This window comes from Pipra filicauda, unplaced genomic scaffold, assembly GCF_003945595.2.
Source record: "Pipra filicauda isolate LSUMZ 115617 unplaced genomic scaffold, ASM394559v2 scaffold588_size259366_pilon, whole genome shotgun sequence".
In the NCBI taxonomy this organism is placed as follows: Eukaryota; Metazoa; Chordata; class Aves; order Passeriformes; family Pipridae; genus Pipra; species Pipra filicauda.
Window position 1 is genome coordinate 162,809 of NW_024104740.1, and position 10,052 is coordinate 172,860.

A 10,052-nucleotide genomic window follows, 5' to 3' on the forward strand; every position below is an offset into this window, starting at 1 on the left:
ATAAAATAAAAATGTGCTGCTGCAGCCAAGAAAAACTGCAGAATGTTACTTATCTCAACAAGAGACAGCTTCCCTGATCAGGCTCATTTTAGTAGGGTGAGCAGAAGTTAAAAACTTGAGCCATTTCTCCTCCACTTCTATAACCTATCAGCATGTCCTCTAACTTTCCACTGTGTTGTTTTTCAGGTGATTCCCATTCTCACACTTTGCTTCTGTCCTCCCTCTTCTTCAGTCCTGAACACTTCCTTCCCCCTAGAAAAAACCAACATTCTAAAGTAAGCCATCAGTTGGCTGCGTCCTCATCATACTCCTCATCATAATCCTCGGGAAAGAGGACTCAGTGCTCCAGATACTCAAGGGGCTATCAAAAAAAATCCCTCCAAATTTAAGCAGAGAAATGGGAATTAACTCATTCCAAAGCATAGGAGCATCCATCTGGGCTTAGATCTTGAGAGACAAGCAAAGGCATTTGGATTTAGATGGTTTCTAATCCCCCAGTTTCCATATGTGTCTTTGGGTAGTTGCCTTTGTCAAACTGCCTAAAACATTTTCTAACTCAGCAAGTTAACAGGAGGAAAGGTTAGGCCACGTGCGCCTCCATTTCCTGGCATTAACCTGGGAGAAAGGTGATGCCGTACAGGAAGGGATGCCAAGTGCATCCCCCTCTCCTGGCCAGGCTGGCCAATGGTCCCATCCCATGCCCAGCAGGTTTCGAAGGAGGCACTGGGCAGAAGGCACCCAGCATTTGGCAAGGGGGCTGCTCTTGTGCCTGGAAAAACAAGCAGTCCCAGTAGCTTGTTTGCCTGTTTTTTTTTTCTAAAGGAATACAGGTTCACTCATCATGACAATAAGCATATTCACACTCCCACTGAGCCGGTTTGAGACTTCCAAGACCAGCACTGTGTATGAATGAGCCTAGTAAGAGCTACATACTGCAGTCTTAGTCAATGTTTTTCAAGTTTGGGTCAGTCTGAGGCACCGTAGCTGAAAAAGTATTGCAATGAGCATTGTAAATTAATATTTTATATTCCCTTGAAGTGTTTTTTGAGGAAATTAGCCTTCATTACTGAGGCATCTCTCCTGTAAACACAGAAAACAGAAAATACCTCTGCTGACAAGGACAGCATTGTAGGGCAGGGAAGGAGAGTAAACATTGAATCTGATGGGAAGAACTGGGTTGATTCAGCAGCTGAATCAATCAGGCATATGCATCCCTGCTCCCCAGCAGCTCCCCAAGCTGCAAGACCTGCAGCACCCACCCACTACAGATGGCCCCAACTTAACACCCAGGGAGCACCACCCCATTGCCCCCCCAGACCTACTGAAATGGTAAGGTGAAGACTTCAGCCCCTATTGAATACATCTCAAGGGCACCAGAAGGCCCACATTACTGTCAGCATGGTGGTTTGTGGTGCACAGGTTGCAGGCATCACAAGATCCTGGTCCCTAAACTGTGAGGGCAGCAAGGGTGTGGAGCTGCCACAACGCTGTTTTGCTTTTCGTGTTTTGGACCATTTGCACAGCCCAACTAGTGCTGGAGTGAGTATTTTTGGCACTGGCTGAGGAGGTTCCTCTGCAGCTGAGTGCAGCCAGCCAAACTCGTCTGGCACAAGGCAGGGCTTTTCAAAATGTTCTGCGCTCCAATCGGAAAGCAGCCGAACGCTACTCTTCTCAGAAAAGTGCTGCCCTTGTCCTTTTTTAATGAAAGCGAACTTGGTATTCAGTAGGAGCAGGCCAGAGCTATTTCAAACACGGAAGACAGCAGACACAAATCAATAGAAAAAAATAACTTCTTTTTATTTACAAAAAAATCCAAATATTGGATGCTGTAAACAAAATTCACAATCTGTTCCCTCTAAAGTCTGTTTTCCATCAGCTCTTTTTCTGTCTGTGACAATGCCTATAGTCAAAATGTTCCAAAAGAGCAATCCAAGGAGCAGTTTGCTGCAACAGGATGCCTTGCAGAAGGCAACAGTTGTAAGGAAATTTGAGGGAAAGCAAATCTGCACAGACTCCTACAGACTGCAGGAGCCTGCAGTGCCTTTAGCCAAGCTGTCTTGAAATTTGCAGGCTTTTTTTTTTTTTTTTACTATTTATTTTTTTAGCAAACCACTATTACAACAGCAAAACAGTACACTGATTTTCTTTCTTGGAAGGGAAACTCTCTGCATAAAGAAACCATACAAAAGAATATATGCAAATAGGAATATGCAAATACAGTTTTTCTCTTCTGTGCAGTTTTATCTAACACACTTTATTTTCTCAATTTAAAAAAGCGACTTTTTTGAACCGGTAGGAGCTTCTGTGATGTGATGCAAACCAAGCATTTAATAAGAGCTGTTTAGAGGATCTGTGTGAAGGCCTTTGTGCAAGATAAAAAATATTTTAAGTGCAATAAGAGTAACTAGAAAAATATCATCTTTTTGGTCTTCTAATTGCCCTTCTATTTTTAGAAGAAATGTTCTTACATTTGAGAGGACAGCTATATCTAAGGAAAAAAAGAAAAAAAATCCCATTTCAAAGCTCTTGGTTGTTTCACGATTGCTACATTTAACCAAGTTTAGTGCCCCACTGGTTAGCAGGAAATTCAGCTGTGGTACAAACAGTTTTACTGTAATCAGGTCAATGTCTTTAATCAGTTCAGCTCTTTAAAAGGGGCACTGTCTCCTGCAGCACAAGCTCTAACCTTACAGCTGATTGGATGGGATAGATGAAGTCCACAAAGCAAGAAGGCGGTTGTTAACTTTAAAAGTACCAGTGTGCCGAAGAGGAGGGGAAAAAACAGTTAAAAAGAAGTCAGACTTTATGGAGGGGAAGGTGTGCAAACCACAGAAACAAGCCAGCTTTGAAAAAGGGTTCTTATTTTACTCTTGGCCTAAACCCATGCCTTCTTCCCACCTCTAACACCAGGTACCTTTTAAGCTACCAGTCACAAATAAAAAAAAGCTCCACCAGTTCCACCACTTGATCATCAACATATGCAAAACAGATCTGGAATACCTATATAATATATATAAAAACATATTATATACGTATCAAAATGCAAATACCAAAAGGTGCAGTTTAGCTCAGAGCCCTGCTGTATGCACTATAAGGTAACTAGCTGCTGACAATCAAAAAAAAAAACAAAAATCCAAAAAACAACACAATAAAATTTGAGCTGAGAGGAAATAATTCAAAACTTTCTTTCAAGCAATGGCAAAAAAAAAGGGTCCTTCAAAGGAAAAATTTGTGTCATGTATTATCAGCATTCTGTGGTTGTGGAACAGCTATAGATTCTCCAACCCTTTTAAAGAGTGGATGACTCATTTATTTGCTGCAAATAGTTGTGGGAGAAAAGACATACCACATTACCAGCTGATCCTATTTCCCCAGCCCTCCCCTTGCTTCCGCTAGCAAACCGGGAGCAGGAGGCAAGGGGAGCCAGTGGGCCAGGAGCACCCAGCCCAGACCCTCCAAGGGGCTGGAGGGAACCTCGCTGGGACAAGAAGCCAGTGGGAGGTTGCAGCCAGCACCAGAGGAAGGGAAGGTGGGGACAAGATCTGCACGTCAATGCTGGGAATGGCAATGAACCAGCTTTTACGTTTCCTGAAGGACTCACGGGGAAGGTGCTTCAGTAAACAAATCGGGTTCCTATTAAAGTGCCTGCAGAGTGAAAAGTACAAAGCGCGACAAAAATAGATGTGCCTTACTCTCTCCATAGGGAAAACACACTGCCAGAACTCGAGCCCTTTCCCTCTCCCTGCCTCTGACTCCAACACCAGACCCTGCCTGTGACCAGAGAGGGCACAGCCGGTTTTCCTTCAAAAGCCTGAATTCCCTTTTTTTTTCCCCCCCTCAGCAAGAAAAAGCAAAATATCAGAGTCAAGTGTCACTTAGTCATTAGGTTTTTGAAGCTCAACAAAGAATTTAACACCTTCAGAGATGGCACTGAAGTGAAAACAACAGCAAAGGTTGGATTTTTCACCCCCTGCTGATCTTAGGGAGAGGAAATGAAAGTGAATAGTTATTGTTCCAATGTAAAGTGATTCCATTTAAATAAAGTACAGTACTGAAATTGTAAATGCAGTGTGACAACCAGATCAAAGATGTTTAATATTTGCATAAAAATATATATATAATATATATATAAAATATAATTTTAAGCAATCGTGCAACACTCTTAAAAAGGGTTCATTTCACATTTGCTAAATTCTAGTGGTCCTGGAATGCATAATGCATTCTATTAAAAATACTCCTTTAAATATTAACAATTAGTGTTCAAATAACCAACTAATACAATATTCTTTAGCTGTCAGGGGGTTTAAATAAACCTATCTTTGATCCACGTTCCACTGAATTACACATCATGGAGGTATGCAGTCACAACATTAGTGGGTTAAATGTCAAAATGGCATTACAGTACAAAACAGTTAAAAAAATCAGCTAGTCATATGTTTCTCCATCTGTGGAATTATTATGGCTCACAAGCAACCCACTGAATTACTGTAATCCTTGTTCTTGCAACCAAAGACATTATCTGAATCCCACCTTAATCCTGACTGGTTCATTTACTCCAAATTTCTCAGGTGTGGGTTAAAAATTCACTGCAAGGTGCCCACTGTCCTATGACATCCTGTTGCAAACTGGAAAACAAGTAGTACTTTATTTAAACATTCCTTAATTGCTACATTTTCATAGACCACATTAATATATATTGTGTGTGTATATATATAGATATACACCTATAACATGTACATATATACACACACAAACATATATACACACATACACACACGTACCTAGGATAATAGCACACTGACATAACATTAACTCTATACAGGTATTTGCCAAGAAAAAAAATAGGGCATTTCCTCCACCACTTATTCACAAGCTTATGGGGTTTTTTTGTTTTTAATCCTTGTGTCCCTGATAAAACAAAATGCATGGTTAAACCATAAAACTATATTTTTTTTCCTCACTTCAAATTTTATGAAGGTATCAGGCACTTTTGATTACTATTGGTGTGTACAAATATAGGAACATCTTTCTTTTCTTTTACATATATATATATATATATATATAATCTACTGTATCTTCTTTGCTCGGATAACTTATTTGAGAAATCTTTGGTCCTTGAGTATATTCTTTTTGCCACAGCTGGTCTTCCAGCATTCTCACATATTTAAAATGTGAGGCATGCACACAGCTGGAAATAATGGACTTTGTCATCGTACGTGTTTCTGTTTTTATAACTGTACCAATCCACTACTGTTCATTTGGAGCAAGCTGTTTCTGGTAAAGCATTCTAGTCAAGCAAGCTATACATTCTACACAGTCAATCCATAGACGGCACTTGCTGCAAGCCCCAAATGCAGTAATTCCAATATACAATTTTATTCAGCTTATCTCTGCTTTACGCCTCTAACTTTTAATTCCTGAATATACATAGAATTGTTTTTTGTGAATTTTTTCTTTTTGTTTTTTTTTTTTGTGTGTTTTGTTTTCTTTCATATTCTCCCTTTTGCAGATCCCATTCTAGAGTAAAAATAAAAATAAAAGAAAATAAGGCTTTCCCACCTTCTCTATGCCAAAGCTATGGGAGCAGATATTGCCAACCCATATTGTCATCAAGCATTCCTCCCTCACTTATTTCAGGGGAAGCTGGTTGCTTTTAATGACAGGCCTCTTGTGCTCTGGGGTAGGATCCAATTATTTCGGGGTTCTTTCTCGATCATGCTCCCATTATTTATTAGAAGAACCACAAGCTTTTCCCAAGCTTGAAAACTAGAGCAGATCATCATTGCACAAAACACCCCATTTAAAAGGGACCCGTTGCCCCTTCCTACGTATTAGAAAACATTCTCCCCACCGGGTCTACTAATTTTGGTCATTAATTACAGGGCAGCCAAGTAGAGTATGTGTGCTGCTGGCAAGGGAACACCGTCTGAACCTGGGCAATATAGTAATTGCTGAAGTTGGCATCTGCTACGTATGGGGCTGGCTGGTAATAGCAGGTGACATTGGCCACATTGGGGATGATATTTTGCTCAGCTAGGACCCGGATGGCCAGCATGGTGATCAGATTCAGAGTCTGTCTCCTCTCATGTCCCATCAGGCACACTGTGCTCTCGTTCACCACACCGTGAAGGGTCATGAGATAGTCATACTTGCGGTCCTCTAATCCCACAAAGTGGTTCTGCAAGTAGGACTCCAGCTTTCTCTGCTGTTCTCCAATGTCTGAGAAGTCAATGAAAAACCTCGAACACATGTATCTCTGCAGGGACTTAATCTCAGATTCAGAGGCAGCCCTAAAGCCCCTTACCAAAAGGTTGCAGTACTTCAGAAGACCACCTCCTCTGATTTCTTCTGGGTTTCTGGTGGCAATTATCTTGTTGCAGAGGTGATCAAAGGCTTCCTGGAAATCCCCATAGACGCTCTCACCAATGATAGTTGGATGAAAAGTTTCAGTCATCGGATTCTCTGAGCACTCATAAAATAGCAGTAGGGAGTCCAGCTTGATTTGAAAGGAATCGACACTGAATTCAAACTGCCGCCTCAGAGAGTCCACAAATTTCAGCTCCACATTTTTGCCACTGTTGTTGGACAGGGAGATGAGACTCCATCGGTCTGAATCATTGCATACTTTTACCATTTTCTGCACATAAGCCTCCTATAATTGGAAAGACAAAATGAGCAAATGAAGAAACAGATGCAAGAAATCTCCCATTCAGTGCATTTGCTTGTACCCCTAAAGCCCCCCCAGTCCTTGCATTTCATAAAAGATTTCATGGAGCCTGCAGATACAAACCAGAGAAGAAATGCTTAATGTGAGAGCTCAAAATGCTACCATTGCAGGAGGATGACAGAGAAGGGTGTTCTGCTGGGACTGTGGCATGCAAGGGAAGCATATAGCAACGCTGCTTCTTTCAGTCACTTTTAAATACATCTACACACTAAGCCCATGACACACATGCCAAATATGCCTGCACCCACACGCAAAAGGGCGCTACTACAACCAGATAAGAAATCTTATTTATCTGTTTCCACTTCTCTCTCTCCTCCCCACAAAAACAACTTAGCAAGTGTTCACTCCCCTCAATCCTTCCAGTGCAGGTTCCACAAATCTGCCCTATATAAAAAAAAAAAAAATCCGTCTAAAAATCTGAAAGACATCTGGCATTCGGTCTAATCAACTCAAGCAAACTGTCTTCGAGGGGAGGGAATATGCCTCCCCCCTAGGCACTTAGCGCACCTGAATGCATGCCTTACAGGCATAAAATCCATCTATGCTCCCCTTGCACCCAGGAACCGGTCCGGCACACCGAGCTGCCGCCAAGACAGGCTGGGAGAGAGGTGCGCAGCCCCCCTGGCACACACACGGCCCAGGTAAAACAACGCTCCGAGCAAATCAACCGAGAGGGAGGAAAGGCTAATTAATCCTGAAGAGCCCCGGCCAGGGCGCTTCATTGCAAACTCCTTCTCGATTTTGAGCATGAGGTGAAAAAATCGTTCAGGGTCCCCCTGGGTCGCGGGATGTGGGGGAGAGCTGCGTCTCTGAGTCCACCCCTCCATTCCCAGTGGGAAGGTGCCCACTCCCCGCAGGCAGGCGCTCACACTTGCCCGCTCCGGGCGTCTGAGCACAGGGCAGGTTTACCTTGAGGGTGAGTGGCGTGATCTTCTCCTTATTCACCCCCTCGGGTAAGAAATCCAAGAGGCAGTCCAAGACCACGTCCTTCACAGTCTGAAATTCGGCTTCCCCTTTGAGGTCGGCGCAGAAGATGAGGTCCAAGTCCTTGTAGCCCAAGCCGCTGTCCTGGTGTAGGACGTGGCTGGCGGCCGAGCCGTTCAGCCGCACGTCGCGCAGGCCGATGCCCTTCTCCTCCAGCCGGCTCCGCACCACCTTGACGATCTGGCGGGGCTGCATGGCCAGCGTGGGGAAGTTGCCGCGGCCGTGGATGGGGATGGTCTCGCTGAGGATGCGGTCCAGCCGCTGCACTTGCTCCCAGCTCAGCACGTTGCAGTGCGCGCTCTCGCCGCCGCCCGCGGAACTCCCGCCGGGGCTGCCGCCGGCCTTCTCATCGTCTGCCATGGTGTGCGGCCGCCGCCTCCTCGGGCTGGATCCAGGCACCGCTCCGGCTCCTCGCCGGCCCCCCGGGCCCCCTCTCCCTCCGCGCCTGGCAAAACAGGAGGAAAAGCCAGCGGTCAGCAGCTGCGCGCACCTGGCTCCCGAGCTCCGCTCCCCAACGGCCGTCCCTTCCAGCGGGGAAGCGGGGGACACACCTACTGATTAGACTAAAAAAAAAAAAAAAAAGAAGGAGAAGAGGGGGAGAAAAAGCCCCCCGAAGCCGGGCGGTGCTGCAGGATAGAGGAAGGCGCCCGACCTGCAGAGCCGCTGCTTGCGCCGCTCTCCGCGCCCTCGCCGGGGCAGAGGCTGCCCCGCGCCGACGGAGAGGCCGCCCCGCACCGCCCAAAAGGCCGCCCCACTCTCTGCCGCCGCAGGCTGCCGCCGTCTCCGGAGCTTTCGTAGTCCTGCCCGGGAAAGGTCCCCAGTAGTTTTTATACGGGGTTTCTCCGCTCTTCCGGGGCTCCGAGTCACGGCGCCCTCGTCCCGCCCCCTCCATCTGCATGGCCGGCCCGGCGGTGCCCCCGGCACGCCCACACCCCGCGCAACGGCGGTCCGCCCGCCCCTCCGCGCCGGCGGAGCGCCCAGCGCCGCCGTCCCGCACCACCCCGCGCTGGGAAACCCGCGCAGCGCAGCTTTCCCCGGCACGGATCCGGGGAGGCAACAAGTGCAAAACCCCTCCCTGCCTGCGCAGGGGGCGCGGCCCGTCCCGCTCCCGCCGTGCCCAGATGCGCGCCCAGGGGCACCCAGCTCCGCGCTAATGTCCATTCCCGATTTCCCCCCACCCCGCCTTTTTACCTCTTGCCCCCCCCTCCCCCCCCCCCCCCCCCCCCCCCCCCGGCGACATTCCCGGTCATCCCAGGCGCAGCCAAACTTCATACCAGAGCGACGGAATTTGGCAAGGGCCCCTCTCCAAACAGATGCTGAGGATCCCGGGCCGTGTGGTTTGCGCTGCTCAGCTCCTGATCGAGATTTCCAGAGCTGCCTGCCGCAGCTCAGAGGCACCACGCCGTTCCTGCCCGGCCCCGGCTCGGCCCCCTCCCCCACGCCCGCCCGCCCTCCTCGCCGGCGCGGAGGGGAAAAAGAAATCCCGAAGAGCACGAAGAAGCTCGTGCCTTCTAGGCGAGCATCCTGCCTATAGAGCATACTTGGGGAACTGCGGAGCGGGAAAAATAACGTTTAAGACATGCATATTATATAAACATACACATATATTTTGTTTCAGTTACGTTTCTTTTGAATAACAATGGATGTACCTGCTTCTTTTTCATCCCTGTAATAAAAATACATATAGATACTATTTAAAATACGTATGGATACTATGTACATATAGTTATTACTTAACATACAGACAGATACTATTTAAAACATAGAGATACTATTTTAAACAGGCTAAGCGCGGACACACACACAGACTACACCCCGCACACAGCAGCACCCGGGGACCCCGGGGTCTGCCACCGCGGTGTAAATAGCGGGTTGCGTGGAGAGATGCAGGGATGGGGGGAGGGATGGGTGGGCAGGACAGCGTTGCATCATTGCTCGCAGCTTTGTGACGCGCGGCTGGAAAGCAAATGGGGGTGCGCAGAGACGTGACGCGCGGCTTCCTCAACCAGGCACCTCGCCAAAGTGGGTGGGGGGCCAACAGACCCCGACGGGTTTTACTGCCTCCTCTCCCCAATTTTAGTGCTCCCCCCGTCCATAATCTCCTGCCTTGGGATTGGGTTGGGGGGGTATAGGGGTGTGTCCCGCTCCTCACAGGGAAACACCTAAGCCGGGCGAGCTGGCGTGGTTTATCCTCCCCCCTCCAAAAGCAGAGGCGGGGGTCTTGCCGAGCTCGGCGTCTCTCCCGTCGGGGGAGACCCCCCGGCCCAGCCCGGCCCGGCCCGGCCCAGCCGCGGGGCAAGAGCGCCCCCTGCCGGGCTCCGGGCGCTCCCGAGGGGCGGGA

General features: G+C 47.6%; 1 protein-coding gene across 2 annotated transcripts; it reads right to left on the reverse strand.

Annotated features, from left to right (window-relative positions):
* Positions 1 to 1,772: 1,772 nt before the first annotated feature.
* On the reverse strand, positions 1,773 to 9,039 carry TENT5A (terminal nucleotidyltransferase 5A). Of its 2 annotated transcripts, none has more exons than XM_027740082.2 (3): positions 8,986 to 9,039; positions 7,637 to 8,156; positions 1,773 to 6,652 (listed from the first exon to the last, which is right to left on the reverse strand). In XM_027740082.2, the coding sequence occupies exons 2-3, from the start codon at positions 8,069 to 8,071 to the stop codon at positions 5,873 to 5,875; spliced, it is 1,215 nt and encodes a 404-aa protein (XP_027595883.1). In that variant the 5' UTR covers positions 8,072 to 8,156; positions 8,986 to 9,039; the 3' UTR covers positions 1,773 to 5,872. The 2 variants fall into 2 exon arrangements, with proteins under 2 accessions (XP_027595883.1, XP_027595885.1); XM_027740084.2 differs by lacking the exon at positions 8,986 to 9,039 and adding an exon at positions 8,364 to 8,621.
* Between the last annotated feature and the right edge of the window lie 1,013 nt (positions 9,040 to 10,052).

What these genes read in the sequence shown, in the direction of transcription:
- TENT5A (XM_027740082.2), bottom strand. Translation starts at nt 8,071, where the DNA reads ATGGCAGACGATGAGAAGGCCGGCGGCAGCCCCGGCGGGAGTTCCGCG. An exon ending in TCACGCCACTCACCCTCAAG is followed by an intron (nt 6,653 to 7,636) that starts GTAAACCTGCCC and finishes TTCCAATTATAG; the next exon opens with GAGGCTTATGTGCAGAAAAT.